The sequence below is a fragment of the Diadema antillarum genome, unplaced genomic scaffold (assembly GCF_040938485.1).
Source record: "Diadema antillarum isolate AM-2024a unplaced genomic scaffold, OU_Dant_1.0 seq00000776_RagTag, whole genome shotgun sequence".
Taxonomy (NCBI): domain Eukaryota; kingdom Metazoa; phylum Echinodermata; class Echinoidea; order Diadematoida; family Diadematidae; genus Diadema; species Diadema antillarum.
Window position 1 is genome coordinate 1,125,001 of NW_027271665.1, and position 15,286 is coordinate 1,140,286.

General features: G+C 40.0%; 1 protein-coding gene across 1 annotated transcript in view; it reads right to left on the bottom strand.

Annotated features, from left to right (window-relative positions):
- The window catches only part of LOC139738967 (uncharacterized), a 133,346-nt gene that overhangs the window by 6,418 nt on the left and 111,642 nt on the right, over positions 1-15,286 (bottom strand). Inside the window, exons 7-14 of the mRNA XM_071649584.1 lie at positions 14,096-14,191; positions 12,854-12,906; positions 8,203-10,875; positions 7,086-7,229; positions 6,163-6,237; positions 4,612-5,512; positions 3,039-3,184; positions 2,069-2,230 (exon numbers count right to left, since the gene is read on the bottom strand). Coding sequence (XP_071505685.1) covers positions 2,069-2,230; positions 3,039-3,184; positions 4,612-5,512; positions 6,163-6,237; positions 7,086-7,229; positions 8,203-10,875; positions 12,854-12,906; positions 14,096-14,191 — 4,250 coding nt within the window. The remainder of the gene's footprint in view (positions 1-2,068; positions 2,231-3,038; positions 3,185-4,611; positions 5,513-6,162; positions 6,238-7,085; positions 7,230-8,202; positions 10,876-12,853; positions 12,907-14,095; positions 14,192-15,286) is intronic.

The window sequence follows — 15,286 nt, forward strand, 5'->3', positions numbered from 1 at the left end:
AAGGCTTAAAATGTTTTGATGTAGGTGTCCTAAATAGGATGGTTGATGGACGTATGAATTTCGATGTGATTTGCTTCATGAGCTCACAACTTAACTTTTGTGTGGACACGAGCTACGAAATGCATTGCGATTACTGGGTTGAGCCATACAACATGTAACATTAAATGTAAGATAAGAGATTATGAAAATAGCCTCTAGACAAAATGCAAAGGATGTACAAGCCAGCACCATTATCATGAAAGGTTAAAAAAAAAGTACGGATGTAGGTGCCCCAAAGGTTGATGGATGTATGAATGTGAATCTGATTTACTTCCCGAGCTCACCACTAAACTTTTGTGTGAACAAGAGCTACTAAAGTCACTGTGATGGTATAAAAAATATACACCAGAGAGGAACTTTGAGCTAATAGAATGAAAGATACAAGTATATCAAGAAGGCCATGCAAATGAATGTCAAAGATGTCCATGAAGTTACTATTAGACATCAACAGAAGTTGATGATTGAGAAACAAGCATTTCCAACAGTTTCATACCTTCACACCTATATCACACAAACAAAATATAGTAGGGGTAAATAAGACATTGTTAGTTTATTATGATAAAACTGTAGCCTTGCCGCAGTTAGCACTCCAGTAATATGTACAGTTCATGCATGATAATAACACAAAGTTCACACAATACAATGCATACCATACTACTGATTCACAGACCATCAGTCAAAGCTGGTGTCACACAAGGTTAAAGGGATGGTATAGTATTGGTTGAGGTAAGAATTCAGCATCTAACTTTTTGCGAGAAACTTAGAAACCACTTCAAGAAATGTTGAAAAGCATACAATTCTAAGAGGAATTCAAACTTAATTTGATGAAAGTTGGTTTTGTAGTGGCTGAGATATCCAAAAACAAAGTACTGTATAACAATGTGACCCTAATAAAAGGTGGGTCCCACCTTTCACAGCATTGCTTTTTGGGGGATATATCGACCATTTCAAAAACAATTTTCATTGAATAAACTTTGAATTCCTCTTAGAATTATATGCTCTTTCATATTTCATAAGAGGTTTTACATTATCTATAAAAAAATCATCATAAAAAAATTGGAACTCTCAAGCCCCATCTCAACCGAAACTGTACCATACCTTTAATTCATCAAATATTTAAAACAAAGGGTATGTAAATATTCTTAGTGATTCAGTGCTAGTCTGTGGGTTGTTTGTTTTCTCCTCCACATAATAAGAAGACCCCTTTTTCACTCTTGCTTCTTTCCACAATGGAAAATAGAATTACTACCTGTAATGTATAATCGCACAGAAAATAAGAAACTGGAGCTCAACATAGCAGCAGACAAGCATTGTTGTATCAATGCCCAAAATGACTACTTTGAATAAAACATTTTTTTTTTTACAGAACGGGAAACAATCTTCTTGTGATATTCAACTATGAATATATTCAACCTAAACACAATATACTGCATTCAGGCATTTTAAGCAGATAGAATACCATAATTCATTCTGATTATTTGTTAAAAGTTATATTATCTTGGTTGGAAGAGGGTCTGAGAAAAATATTATTTTAGTGTGAGAGGGACTCAGTGAAGAGTCAAAAGGGAGAGAGAAAGAAGAAAATATATAAGGGGGAAATGAAACAATACAAGAGAAATATGAGAAGGGTATTACGAGAGGGGTAAAAGATGGGGAAAAGTTTAAAAGACAGGTGAAATGAGACTGGTGGTAGAGGTGTGACTGTCAGTCTAAGGTTCTTACTTCAAGTCCCCCTGTTTGGTCCTCAGGCAAGGCACTTTATCCTTTAGTCCTTTGGAGGGGAGATAGAACCATTGGTCCTGAAGTTGCTTGGTTTTGTTACTATTTTGGATTTGGTTCCTAGGAAAGGCTCTTTACCCTTTAGTCCTTTGGAGGGGAGATAGAACCATTGGTCCTGAAGTTGCTTGGTTTATTACAAACATCAAATTTTCTTTAATAATTGGAAGCCACATCAAACAAATCATAATACAAGCACAAACAGAGAGGGGTAGGGAGCCAAGGCCGGGTTGTGGGCGTGGCAACATTGTACCTCTCTCTCACACTGCTGGACCTGGGCCACCGTCAGGGCCACCTTGTCCTCCAGGACGGCCATGATGTCGTCCGGCAGGGTGCAGTCCACCGAGTTGACCTCCAGCTCCAGCTGGTGGAGGCGCTCCTCCAGGGTGAAGACTTTCCCAGCTGAGAGGTACACCTAGAGCCAGGGAGGGGTGGGGGTGCGGAGGGAGCAATGGAGGGGGTAAAAGACCAGGAGGTAGGGTGCATGGTCACATGGCTCATACATCATACATGTATGTCAGCAATGCACTGTTTCACTTCTTTAGTTCATATGATACAAGAATAGCCCTGTCTGCCTTTTCCCTTTTTTTCTGTTTTAATGTTACTGCACACCCTTTTTTCACACCCTGAACCCATTATTTGCCCAGGCACTTAGCTTAATTTTTCTAGCTTTTCTAATCAATTTTCAGTAATATCTGTAGGTGAAAATAACAGCTTATGGAGTATCATCACAAAATTCAAACGAGTCAATGATATGTCCTGTGCATACTGAATACTGGGAAAATCAATGCCTCTCGACTTGCATACTATCTTCACCATACAGTACCAATGGCCACTAATAATCTATAGTGTGTGAATTTTGTGAGTTCAGTCCACTTTATTCCACTATAAAGCACTTTACTGGACAAAGGCTGTCTTCCAGCACTCAAAAGTGAATTGTACCATACCGCACCCGGCAAAAATTGGGAGCGTTTTCTCCATATATAAGTGTACCTTACACATTATGCAAGCACAGGGCCATTCACCTTGTGTGCTTATGCTACATATAGGCATCCCTAATGAAGAGAATGAAATCTTTGCATGATGTAGTGTGTGACACAGTGTACGCGCACTCTTCCAATGTCAACTTATGTTAACATATATCGCTTTTGGACCACATTGGAAAGTGGTCCGCTTTTGGTTTGGTATGTATGGTATGGAATGGATCCGAGAGTTGGACCTACCCTTTCCTCCAGTTCTGAGACCCGATCGTAGAAGGCAGATAGGAAGTCCGGACTTAGGTCGTTCTCTCCGTTGCATGAGATGTAGGGACACTCGAATACTGAGACCTCAGCTGACTTGGGCTTCTTGGCTGGACTCACTGATATTCCTGCAGAGTGGGGTACAATCAATACTTATATTATATTGGATGGCTATGAATGTGATACCATGGAATATTGCTCGAGTTAGGGCCAATATTGCACAAATCAAAGATGAGTGCAATACTGACCCTACAATATTGACCCTAACAATTGCAATATTCCCTGGTATTCCATGAATTAATGCCATCCAATAAGATTATTATCATCTACAATCATGTACAGAAAGCATAAACTGCACAAAAATACCGTAGGCCGGTGTACATGTCTTGTACTTCTACTCGTCTTTGAAGTTGACTTAGCAGTCGGGTCCCATCCCAGCACTGAAAAAGGGGAAACCCCTACGCAACTAACTGCATAAGCAACTAGCAAGATGTTTGTGCGCTTGTGAATTGTAACAAGATTTCACGAACTAGTAGCAAGCGTTCGTGCATTCAGCAAGCACCCACGCAATGTACAGACGAGACAAAATACGGTGCATGATTGAACGGCCAGTTACAACAGTAGCCTACGGAAATTAATACGTTGGCCTATGCATTTCATTCAATATGCTCTCATATTGAAACGATAAAAATTGAGGGGACTGCAATACGCGGTTTTAATGCACCACTAAAACATCCTTAATAGATGATAATAAAAATTATTTACAGAGAATGCCAGTACGTTATGCCACAATTTCAGTCACTTCATATCCACTCGTTAATATTAGCTCAGGCAACTTTTTCGTGAACACAATTTTACAAAGAAAATACACATTTAAGATATAATGAAACTAAGGGTACATTTTGACATTGTGATGTAACATAACACAGGCTTACCAAAATCGATGAGCAATATAAATATCATGTATTGTACAGTGTTTGCTTAAGTTTGATTGGGTTGCAGGGTTGATGTAAAAAAATAGAGCTTGAAAGCATGACAACCCTGACACAAATCCAATATTCAGCCTTCTCATCTTTTCCAAAGCTTCTGCTTGTGGATAATCATGTTTTGTCCTAATTCTATGTCAAGCCTCAATGCATTAATGCCAATTTCATCAAGTTTCATGCTGAATGTGATTTATTTTTGCGTTGCAAGTCATTACAAATTTAAGGTATTATGATGAATAGCACAAATAACTGTGTGCATGAAATACTTTTTGTCTAGAGTCTCATAATTTTCCACATCAAATATATCAACAACACCATAACTTTTAAAACTAAAAATTCTGTCTTTTCTTTGCACATGCCATTAAGCTTTTAAAGAGAAGCCAATCTTAAAGCAGCACATTTTCCGGGAAGACTGCACATTGCATCAGAGCAGTGATATCGAGCAAAGTCAAGCTGCAGCACAGATCTGTGATTTGACTTATTCCTATCAAGGAGGTGACAATTCGATTGTTTTGAACACACACTGATCCTCACACCACTGATCAGTCAAAACCATTTACAAATCTCACCATATGTGTCCTCTCTTGAGACATCCTTTGAGTCCTTGCCCTCATCTGGAGCCGTCTCCACGGGCAAGATGGAATCAGAGTCGGAGCTGCTCGGCGGGACCGATCCGCGATCGCTGCACTCCCAGACCGAGTCGTCTGACGAGAAGAGAAGCGTGGCCGTGGGAGGGGAGGTGGAGCCGGACGTGAGATGGAGGATGGGGCCAGAGGAGGGACTACCGGAGTGGCGGGAACCGGGGGAGACGGTTGCCTCTGGAGACTTTGGCTTGGTGGAGGCAGAATTGGGGGATGCACTCCCACCTGTCTCTTTCCTCTTGTCATCATTTGCTTTCTTGCTCGGGAGGGTGAGTCTCAAGGAATTCTTTGGTGTACTTCTCTTCTCCCCATCACACGTCGCTATCTCCTTTCCCACATCTGAGGCCAAACTGGGCTCACGTTCCCCCTTCACCATACCAACTCCTTCAAAGCTCAGCTCATCCGGTTGTCTCTCTTTCACAACTTTGCTTGGGGTCATCCTCCTACCAGCTGATTTATCGGTCCCATCGCCATGTGCAGGCAGAATCTTTGGAGATGCCTCAATGGCATTGGCATTCTTGTCTCTTTCCACACCAACGGGGAAATCCCCAAACCTTTCAAGGTCATTCTGGAAGACATTATTGTCCCTATCTACAATAAGTTCTGGTTCTTGGTTCCCCTCCTGGACTCCGTAGTCTGTGAGAGGCTCGTTGCCATGGTGATCCTCCTCCTCATCCTCCTCCTCTGGAAAGTGATGCCGGTGGATGTCACTGCACAAGGCAGCCTGCTCGAGCTCCAAGTCTTGCTGTGACTCGATGGCAGCCTCTGTCGTGTTGAGGACTTTCAGTGCTGTTGCAGTGATCATGCGAACGGCTGAAGCCATATTGATCTTCAAAAGAGAGGATAAGAAATGACATGAACAACTGGGCAATGTCTTCCTCTCTAACAATATCAAAGGCAACTTCAAAAACAGAGGTCTGAATCAAATTTTGAAACAAATCCAGTAGAATATGCCAGGTTAGAAAAGATTGATGGAAAGACAAAACTTCAGTTCACATCTTATCCTTTGTCATCCTGAATCAATCAGAGTGTGATCAAAAGAGTTCAATGAAGGGATAGTTATTTACACACCTTGTTTTACATTTCAAAAGATTGGTTCCTTGAGCCTATTAACCTGTTGAGGATGAGTCCTGAGCATACTCAGGCAGGTGTCTATGGGAAATATGTGTTATAACAAAATAAGCCCATCCTCAATGGGCTAAAGACTAGATAGTAGTACTACAATGTAAGCATACTTGTGTACAGTAGGTGTGTATGGGAAATGTGTGTTACAGCAAAATCAGCTCGTCCTCAGTGGGTTGAGGCTTGCAGTTTGAGTATCATATCATGCCATTCTTTTCTTTTCTTTCCAAGCAGACTAAAGAAATAATTATAATAAAAATTTTCATGTTGTTGGTGCCAATTTGCTAGACAACTTTATGCACACAACTGCTAGAGTGCAGCTGTGGGGATATACACAAAAATGGGTAAGATCTCTACCTGTGAGTGTGGATTATCATCCTCGGTTTGAGCTAGCTGTACCTCCAGCTCACAGAGATCTTCTTCTACAAGCTCCTGGTGTGCAAGAATAATATAAAGGGAAAATTATGATGAGAATGATGACACTTAGTTTTCACTTTGTGATGATGATGGCAATGATAATGATAACAATCACAGTAACACAAGTAAACATACAAAACAATGTTGATGCTAATGCTTTAGATAATGATAACAACAGTAATAGTTATACCAATACTAATAATCAATAATATAATAACAATAATGTATGTATGATATCCTTCCTGAATAAATAAACCTCTTTCAGTATTGATGTAATTTCATGCATGAATGCATACAAGAGTTACTGAAAAATATGTACCTGATGTTTACATTTTTGATGAATTGTTCTCATTACTTGAAAGAATGACGAAAATTCAAAAATATCGAATAATATATCAAATTCAGTACCAAAACATTTTCTTCTACAAAAGTATAAGCAAATCAAATTCACTGGAACAGGCCAATCCCGATTAAAACTCTACGATACTGAGGCCTAAGTGTCCATTTTGATAATGATTTCACCCTTACTGTGCTCTGTTCTCGGACTGGAAAGTTAGCTGGCATGTGTTTCTTTGTTTGTTTGTTTTTTACACAGATGACAGCAAACTAACTACAAATGAATACATATTGCCTAATCCCCATCATGTGGTCAAGGCCTTTCTGCTGAACTGAGGCACACTTATACAAATAAGTGGCCTGTCTCATTCACAATTAGGTAGGTCAAGTTTGCAGGAATTATCTGAATGCTGATGAACAAGCATGGCATACTACAGGGAAGCATGTGGGCACAAAAAGAGTTAGACTGTTTGTGAATACTGGCTTCCCTCCTTGTTTTTCGCTTCAAAGCAAGTCTCCGCACTCACCTGCGGGTTGACGTCAAAGTCGCCGCCGTCCGACTCCTCGTACTCGCTGCTGGTCTGGCTGGAGAGGATCCCCTTGGCGACCTTCCGCTCCAGCGAGGTGAGGATGTTGTCCAGAGCATCGACCTCATTTTGGATGATGGAGAGCTACAAGATAAAGGATGGCAACAGTCACAGAAAATCGCAAATTAATATTTCCACAGATGACACTTTCACATTGCTCTTTAATCCTTTGCATTCTTTGTGTGTTGATTGCCACAGAAAACCCTATAGCATGGTAAACATTGTCCAAAGTCCATGGCTGACAAATGGTTAATGAAAACCCACATCAATGGCAGTATGAAACATGTTAGCACTGCTGTCCCCGAGGGCCTTACATTTTTCATTACCCAATTAGAAGCGGTTGTCCATTTCATGTACCCTAGAGTATAAAGGGACACACGGGATGAAACATTTGGTCAAAAAACATACATATTAGAAGGGAAACATCACCACAGGATCTCCAATTATACAGATCAGAGGACTTTGTCTGCACTACACCCATCAATAATAGGTACGTAACAGGGGAGATTGCCTCCCTCCCCCCCCCCCACACACACTACCTCCATCCAGTTTCATAAGACTTTAGCTCAAATGTGGTCTCAGATCAAAAAACGATATTAGCTAATTACTGAAGAGGTGTTTTAGTAGATCCTTTTACTTTTCTCATCTCTTTCATTAATTTATACAACCATATTAACAATGCTGTTTTCTTGCATTTCTAAAGTATGCTTCAACCGCCAACAAGAGTCAGCAAAAAATGTTAACTATTTCAATTTTGGAAGAATGTTTGAACACCAGACCAGAAGTTCTTACACAATGAACTGGGCACGCGTCTTATTTTTTTTTTTGGCAAATTCATCAGTTTTTGGTACGCCTGCTCTAATCAAACTATGTGATGCAGCATCGTTGAATATCTATAGACTTTAAATACATATGTCGGGTGAAGTTTCAGTGGAGGTATGGTTTGCTAAAATGCCAAGAAAGGGCACTATGCTGTGAAGGTGATCTTGTTGTACATAATAACCAATGGAGATGAGAAGTGGATTCTTTGTTTTATTCATTGATCTGAGATACCAACCTGTGTTGCAGAGGACAGAACTTCTTCAGCAGACTGGAGCACCTCTCCCTGCTTGATGGAGAGTTTCTGGGTCAGGTTGGTCAAGTCAGCTTCAGTCTTCCGCTGCAGCATCTGTGATGCCTTGCTGTCGTCCTCTTTATCATCCGCATCTTCTTCAGCACCATCCTCAGCAGCATCTCTTGAATCGAGGTCATCGTCCCTGTCCCGCAGCTCTTCGTCATTAGATGGATGAGCATCACTATGGCAACCATCTGTTGGTAGGATTTCACTGCAATCAACATCATAATCATCACCATCATCATCATCCTCATTGTTGAGAGCATTGACACCAACATCTTCGTCGGTGGCATCACCATGGCTCCTGAAGTCGCAAACTGATGATGCTGCTGCATCCAGAGAGCGTACTTCAGATTTCTCTGAGAGATCTGTCTCCATCATCTCTTCTTTCTGGTCACTCATTCCTCTCTCATCTCCCTGAGTCTCATTCTCATCGACCTCTGTTCTCCCTCCATATCCACACCCTCCTGTGCTCTGCAGGATGTCATCATTGTGATTGCTGTCGCTGTTCCCATTAAGATCATCAGTGAGGGTAGTGTTGGCATCTTCAAATTCTTCCTCCTCCTCCTCATCATCACTGTTGTCAAACATATCCTGTTCTGACAGGAGACCGACAATCTCATCGCTGTTGCACACACAGCTGTCGTCTCTCTCATCATCTTCATAGCCATGCTGCTCTTCGGTGTTGTAGGAATCCTGTCCCAGAGCACTGGAATCATAGTACGAGGGGAGGGTGCCATGGTGAGATAGTCTTCTGTAGCCAGTAGGTATCTCCTTATCTTCGTGAATACTGCTGTGGCTTGGAAGTGAGGACTGCTTCTGGAGAACACCTGTGGTGCTTCTGTTCCTACTTCTGTACGGAGATGAATCCTCATCCATAATATCGTCTGCAAGACCTTGCATTCTTCGACTCTCTCTTGCCTGCTGTTGATAGTATTCCATTTGCTTCTGAAGCAGTTGCTTGGTGAAAAGAATCCTGTCCTTGCGGACCGCATCGGGAGAGTACTCAGATTCTGAGGAGATGGTGGCATGGCTGTCCTGTCGTTTGCGATCAGAATCCGGTGTTGTTGGCCCTGAGGAAATGGGAGTGCTTTTTGGAAGGGTGCTCTCTGTGGTTGAAGACTCAACCGAAGTCTGGCGAGACTGTCGACTGTTGCCAGTACTGTGGCCATTCTTTGTGTGAGGGCGCTTTCCAGTCTTGGCATGGCTGGGAGCCTGTCGTTTGGGCGAATCTTTGCTTTCATTGGCTGACTCGCTATCTTGGCCACTGTCGTAGATGAAGCGTGATCGGTTGAACTCTATTGGCGAAAAGGACGGACTGTTGCTATCCGCTTCATAGACTTCCACAACCAGGGGAAGCGAATCGTATCGGATAAATCTGTTTGAGGAAAATTTGCCACGGCTGCCTGACTGACTTTTGGTCTTTGCCTTTGACTCCTCTCCATCACTGTTACTGCCTGGATCCTCACTTTGATCCACATCTCTCATCGCACGGAAGTCATCGCTAGATCTTGAGCGCTTGTAAAAGGAGCGAGGGTGGAAGTCGAGATTCAAAGAGACATGATCTCTATTTTCTGATTCCTCTTCATTGGCAAAGGTATCTTTGGAATCCTCAAAATTGTCATCCTCCAGCCTCCTTCTTTCCTCGTCCTCATAACCCTCCTCTGTCATGGAAGACGTCCGGGTGTGGATCTGGTCCAGGAACTCCTCCATCGAGAGTTCTCGACCACCGATTCCCTCCTCACCCTCCTCATCGCTCTTCAGGGTTTCCTCACTGGAACTCCTGCTCAGAATGGCCTTCTCGTTTTGCTCTGCACCCTTCCATTCTTCCTCCGCATTTTCCGTCTTTCCCACCAGTGTGCTGTTTGTGGAATCAAAGTCCTCGTGGATGTCTGGTGGAGGGGAGTGAAGATCACTATGGGAGGAGTGGATGTGCGTCTCTAGGCTATCTAGTGTATCATTGGCATCAAGGCTCGGCAGACTCAAACTGGCACTTGCTACACTCTCGAAAGAGTCAGAGCATCCTATATTTTGCATCTTTAGTCTCTGGGAGAGCATCTTGTCTGCTTCCAGGGCATCGGGACAGGGCAGTGCATCCCCATCGGTAGAGCTCGAGAAGGCAAGGTGGATTCCGGAGTCCAACTCCCTGGGTGAAATGCTCACCTCATCTTCCTCTTCTCCATCTCCCTCTTGCTCTACTTCTGGTTCCATCGTGCATCTTGTGTTCGCATCACCATGGCGACCTTTGATGTCCTCCAGCTTGCTGCCATCACTGATGACGGCAGGGCTTCCGGGTTTGCTGCTGGATCCCTTGTCGGAGCACTCTGGTGATGACATCTCCTCGATGGGAGACAGGACGTGGTAGAGCATGGCGTCGCCTTGGCGACCATTGGCGACTGGAGGTGGGGTCTTCTGTCCACTGCTCTCTGAGTTCTTGGAGACTTTGTCGCCATGGGGATCATAAACCACCAGACTGGGGCTTTCACTGCTATCCTTCTCTGATAAGTTTCCCTGAAACAAAATCAAATGTTGGGAAATTTCAGTGCCATTCACTGCATATACACGATCGTTTGCAACGACAATGACTTTTTCATGGTATGTATACCTACTACACTTCTTTACATTATCAGCATGATCCATACAAAAGAAAAAAGGAAACATATGCACCTTAGTGAAACAAGATTTTAACTTTAAATCTATGAAAATAAATTTTGCCATATTTCATCACAGCCCTGTTTAGCTTAAGAGATATTAACAGAGAGAAACAGAAAGACAGATTTATTCTCTTACACTGCTTCAAGAAGAAACTGTTTCATAACAGAGAACAAAAACAAAACAAAAATATAAAATCATAAAACATTAATGAAAACAGGGACAAACTTGTACTTACTCATAGAAGGAGCATGCAAACAGAGGCACAGGTCAAGGTGACGAACACAGGGGAGCACTGACAATGACTAATCTTCAAACAAACAGCTTCCATGGGTAAGTATTGCCACAATGAAATCAAACACTGCCCAAAGAGAGACTGCAACAATTATTATTATCGATAAATTACAAACTAATAGCCACCCCTGTGACCATTTGCACAGAGAGAATGGCTGTACCTATATTGTGATATACTTGTATCAACTTAAGGAACAACTCAACCCCCAAAATTAACAATTCTTTTCACCTGCTATGTTATCAATTCTGCAAATGATAATATAATGATTCAAAAGCTCATCATTTACTATCAGCATTACATTGTCTCCTAAAGAACACTCTGCTATGAAGATCAGACAACCATGCAAGAACTGAAGTGAAACATTATAAAGGAAACAAATTACATAACAACTGGTTGACATCAAAAGACACATGCTTTAGGTTGCATAAATAGTGGAAAATACACAGTAAGGAATTATTCACAAAATGTCTTCAGAAATCATTGCATTCATTAAAATTCAAATCATCCATAAACAATGTTATGTGGTGTTGGTAATTCAGGGTGCCTCTATGCACACCAAACCTAAAATGTAAAAGTTGAAGTTGATGTTGATATTGTGATTGACACTGACACAGAAATTAAAATAAACAACTTGTGACAGCATTTATCTTGCTTATTTTTGTACCCTTCACAATGCTCTACACAACATATTTCCTTCCATCAACAAATAGCAGTGGATTTTATTTACATTTGCTGATGCTTTTTTTTCTTTTTCAAATGATACTCCAACCATAAACATTCATAATGTTCTTCACTGCTGTAAACAAACCACACACAAGCATGAATGAGGAGCATGCAACATGGAGTGCAGGCGTCAATGTGAAGGTGATATGCATGGCACTCTATATGGGTCTGTCTATGCTGTTATGATGGAAAATGAAAGAAAAATACACGACAAAACCCCAAATCTGTGATGATGCAGTGATTTGAGGATCTCTGCTATACAAAACATTGATGTATAATGAAAGGAAAGCTGCGCAAAGTGGCACAGTGGCAAATTTTCTTTAAAAATCTAAAAGTGACAGAGATATAATGTAGATATGTATTCATATATGTAAATATTTTCACAACACACATCATCATTTATCACCCTGACAGAATTGCAAACATCTTGAAGTCATGTAAGCTCCAAGATGAAGAGATTTGGCTGAAAACCAAAGAATTTGTCGTTTGTTTACAAAATCAAAAGTTTTGATATCAGAATGACCTGTCCAAATCATCAAAGTCTACTTTGGACACATACACAATTGTACCTCTTTGGTCTCTAATGGGCATGTTGGCAATGTGTTAATTTTGAATCGACCTCTTGTGTTTTCGTAACTTATCTTCAGCCTGCTAGACTGCATCCAACTTTCACAGCCAATTTTGGCAAAACTTCATCCGCTGGATGTTATTTCTCATCCTTTCTGACTTTTCTTTTTCAGATTAAGGTGGGACAGACCCGTGAAAAAACTAAGAGTCTGGAAAACATGAACATCCTTGAATCAGACAATCAATGTTCGGCAATCTTCATCAAGCTCTCGTGGTGATGGGTGACATGAGAAGAGAGATTAAAAAAAGGAGAAGATATTAATTTGTCTGATTGCATCAAACATTGCAGATACTCACGCTCCTCTCTGCCCCTGTCTCTGTGGCTTGTATCATCTCTTCCATGGCATTATCTGGCAAGGAGTGAAAGTGGGACAGCAGATAACGATTAGAGATAAAAATCATTCGAGAGTTGACAGGTGCATGAACACATTAAAGGGATGGTACAGTATTGGTGGAGATGAGAATTGGGCTTTTAAGTTTTTGCAAGATACCAAGAAAATACTTATGAAATAGTACAGAGCATACCTTTTTAAGAGGAATTCAAAGTTTATTTGATGAAAATCGGGTTTGGAATGACTGAAACATCCAAAAACAAAGTAAAACAAAGCGATCGTAATAAAGTGTGGGTCCCACTGTGACATTTTATCAGAATCGCTTTGTTATGGATATCTCAGCCATTTCCAAACCAATTTTCATCAAATAAAAGTTGAATTCCTAATGGAATTACATGCTCTTTCATATTTCATAAGAGGTTTCTCATTATCTCACCAAAAAATGTTAGAAACCTGAAATTAGATCTCAACCAAAACTATACGATCCCTTTAATCCAGTGCTATTTCTCTCTTACTTGGATGTATTCTCTCATTCCTACTGTACGATATCTCTTTATTTTCTCCTCTCTCCATTATTGGGACAACTTTTTATTCTCTCTTTCATGATATTCTCTCCTTAATTCCCATCTCTCCATTTCTTTTCTCCCACAGCATTACTATGTTAGCATGCTTACAGCGAATAAGTAATAACACTAAAATTTCACTAACAATAGAAATATTTTATTGTAAGAATGATAAAAGATATTATTCATGATAAAACTAATATCTATACTGATAATGTGTATCATCACACTTATTATGAATACTATATATCTAACAATTATCATCATTATCATTATTACATTATTACAATTATAACCACTATCATGGCTGTTGTTATTATTATCATCATCAGTGTTATCATGACATAACCATTATCAATATTATTATCATCATTATTATCATTATCATTATTATGATTATTATGATTATTATGATTATTATTATCATTACTATTATAATTATTATTATTATTGTTATAACTATTACTATCATTTACTACTACTACTACTACTACTTCACTTTTATTGTCATTATCATCATTAAGAATAGCAAGTCATTTAAAAAAAATGCCTTTTCATTTTGTTTTCTTATTGGAAAAATATAGAATGCGATGAGGATTTGAAATGAGGAGTGTGGATACACCCAGATATATATAACGACCAACAGAGCATCATGTCTGCACCTTCATTTGTCTTGTCTTGAGGCGCTTGAACACCAACAGAGGTCATGGCAGGTCGCAACAGGGTCAGCCAATCATCATCTATGTGGGACAAACCAGAAAAAGAAAAAGAGACATAGAAAACTATATATATATTTTAAAAGGTAAGTGAGAATTGCCTAACATTCAGCATGAAACATCCCAATTTCTTTGGATTTCAGGAAGATAGCCCGACTTGAGTTATCAAATTAATACAAAGAATAATGAATCTTAACCCTTACTGTGCTTTATTTCTTGATTTCAATTCAATTCAATTCAATTACTTCATAATTCTCATTTATGAATATTACATCAGAATTAATAGCTCGTTTTTTTACCATGTCAATAATGTACAAAAACAAACAATATATATATATATATATATATATATATATATATATATATATATATATATATATATATATATATACATGATTTACACTCATGGTGGAGTACTTTCTTTGCCAACTGACACAGCAGCCTGGAAACTCATTGTCCATAAATAGAGATTAACTAATCCCACTAAACCCTATCACGTCACCACTGCCCTCTCTCATTGGACTGAGACACATTGCTATACCTGAGCAGGATAACTAATCTACGACTACAAATGTAGGTCAAGTTTAGTTGGATTGATGAATGCTGATGAATTAAAAATCTTGGCAAGTCAAGATGTAGAAGTGCCCAAGCACAGACAGGACAATGCTAACAAGAAATAAACCTCAGTCTGCTTTTCCAAACAAGAAGAGCTCCGTAACATTTTGCCTGTGTTTGCACTGGGTATAGCACATGTGTATATTTCATCATATTCCATGCTAAATTTGAATGCTGATGCATATGTGCTAGGTATGATTATGATGCTCTCCGCTTGCTTGTGGATCTGATAATAACTTGCTCTACTTTACTTCAAATAATGACATTACCTGACTCACTGAATGCATATCACGCACCACATAATTTGTTCAAACTGTAACATAATTTGTATAATTCTACTGTTCCTTAACCCAGATAAAACAGGGCTGATCTGTCACTTCAAATAAACTGTTCATCTTTTAGGCATTTATGCCTGCTTTACAAGCAGCAAACATGACTTGATGAGTCTGCTACACAGATAACAAAAATATCTCACGCAGGCCACAAAATACTAATGTCTTTGGA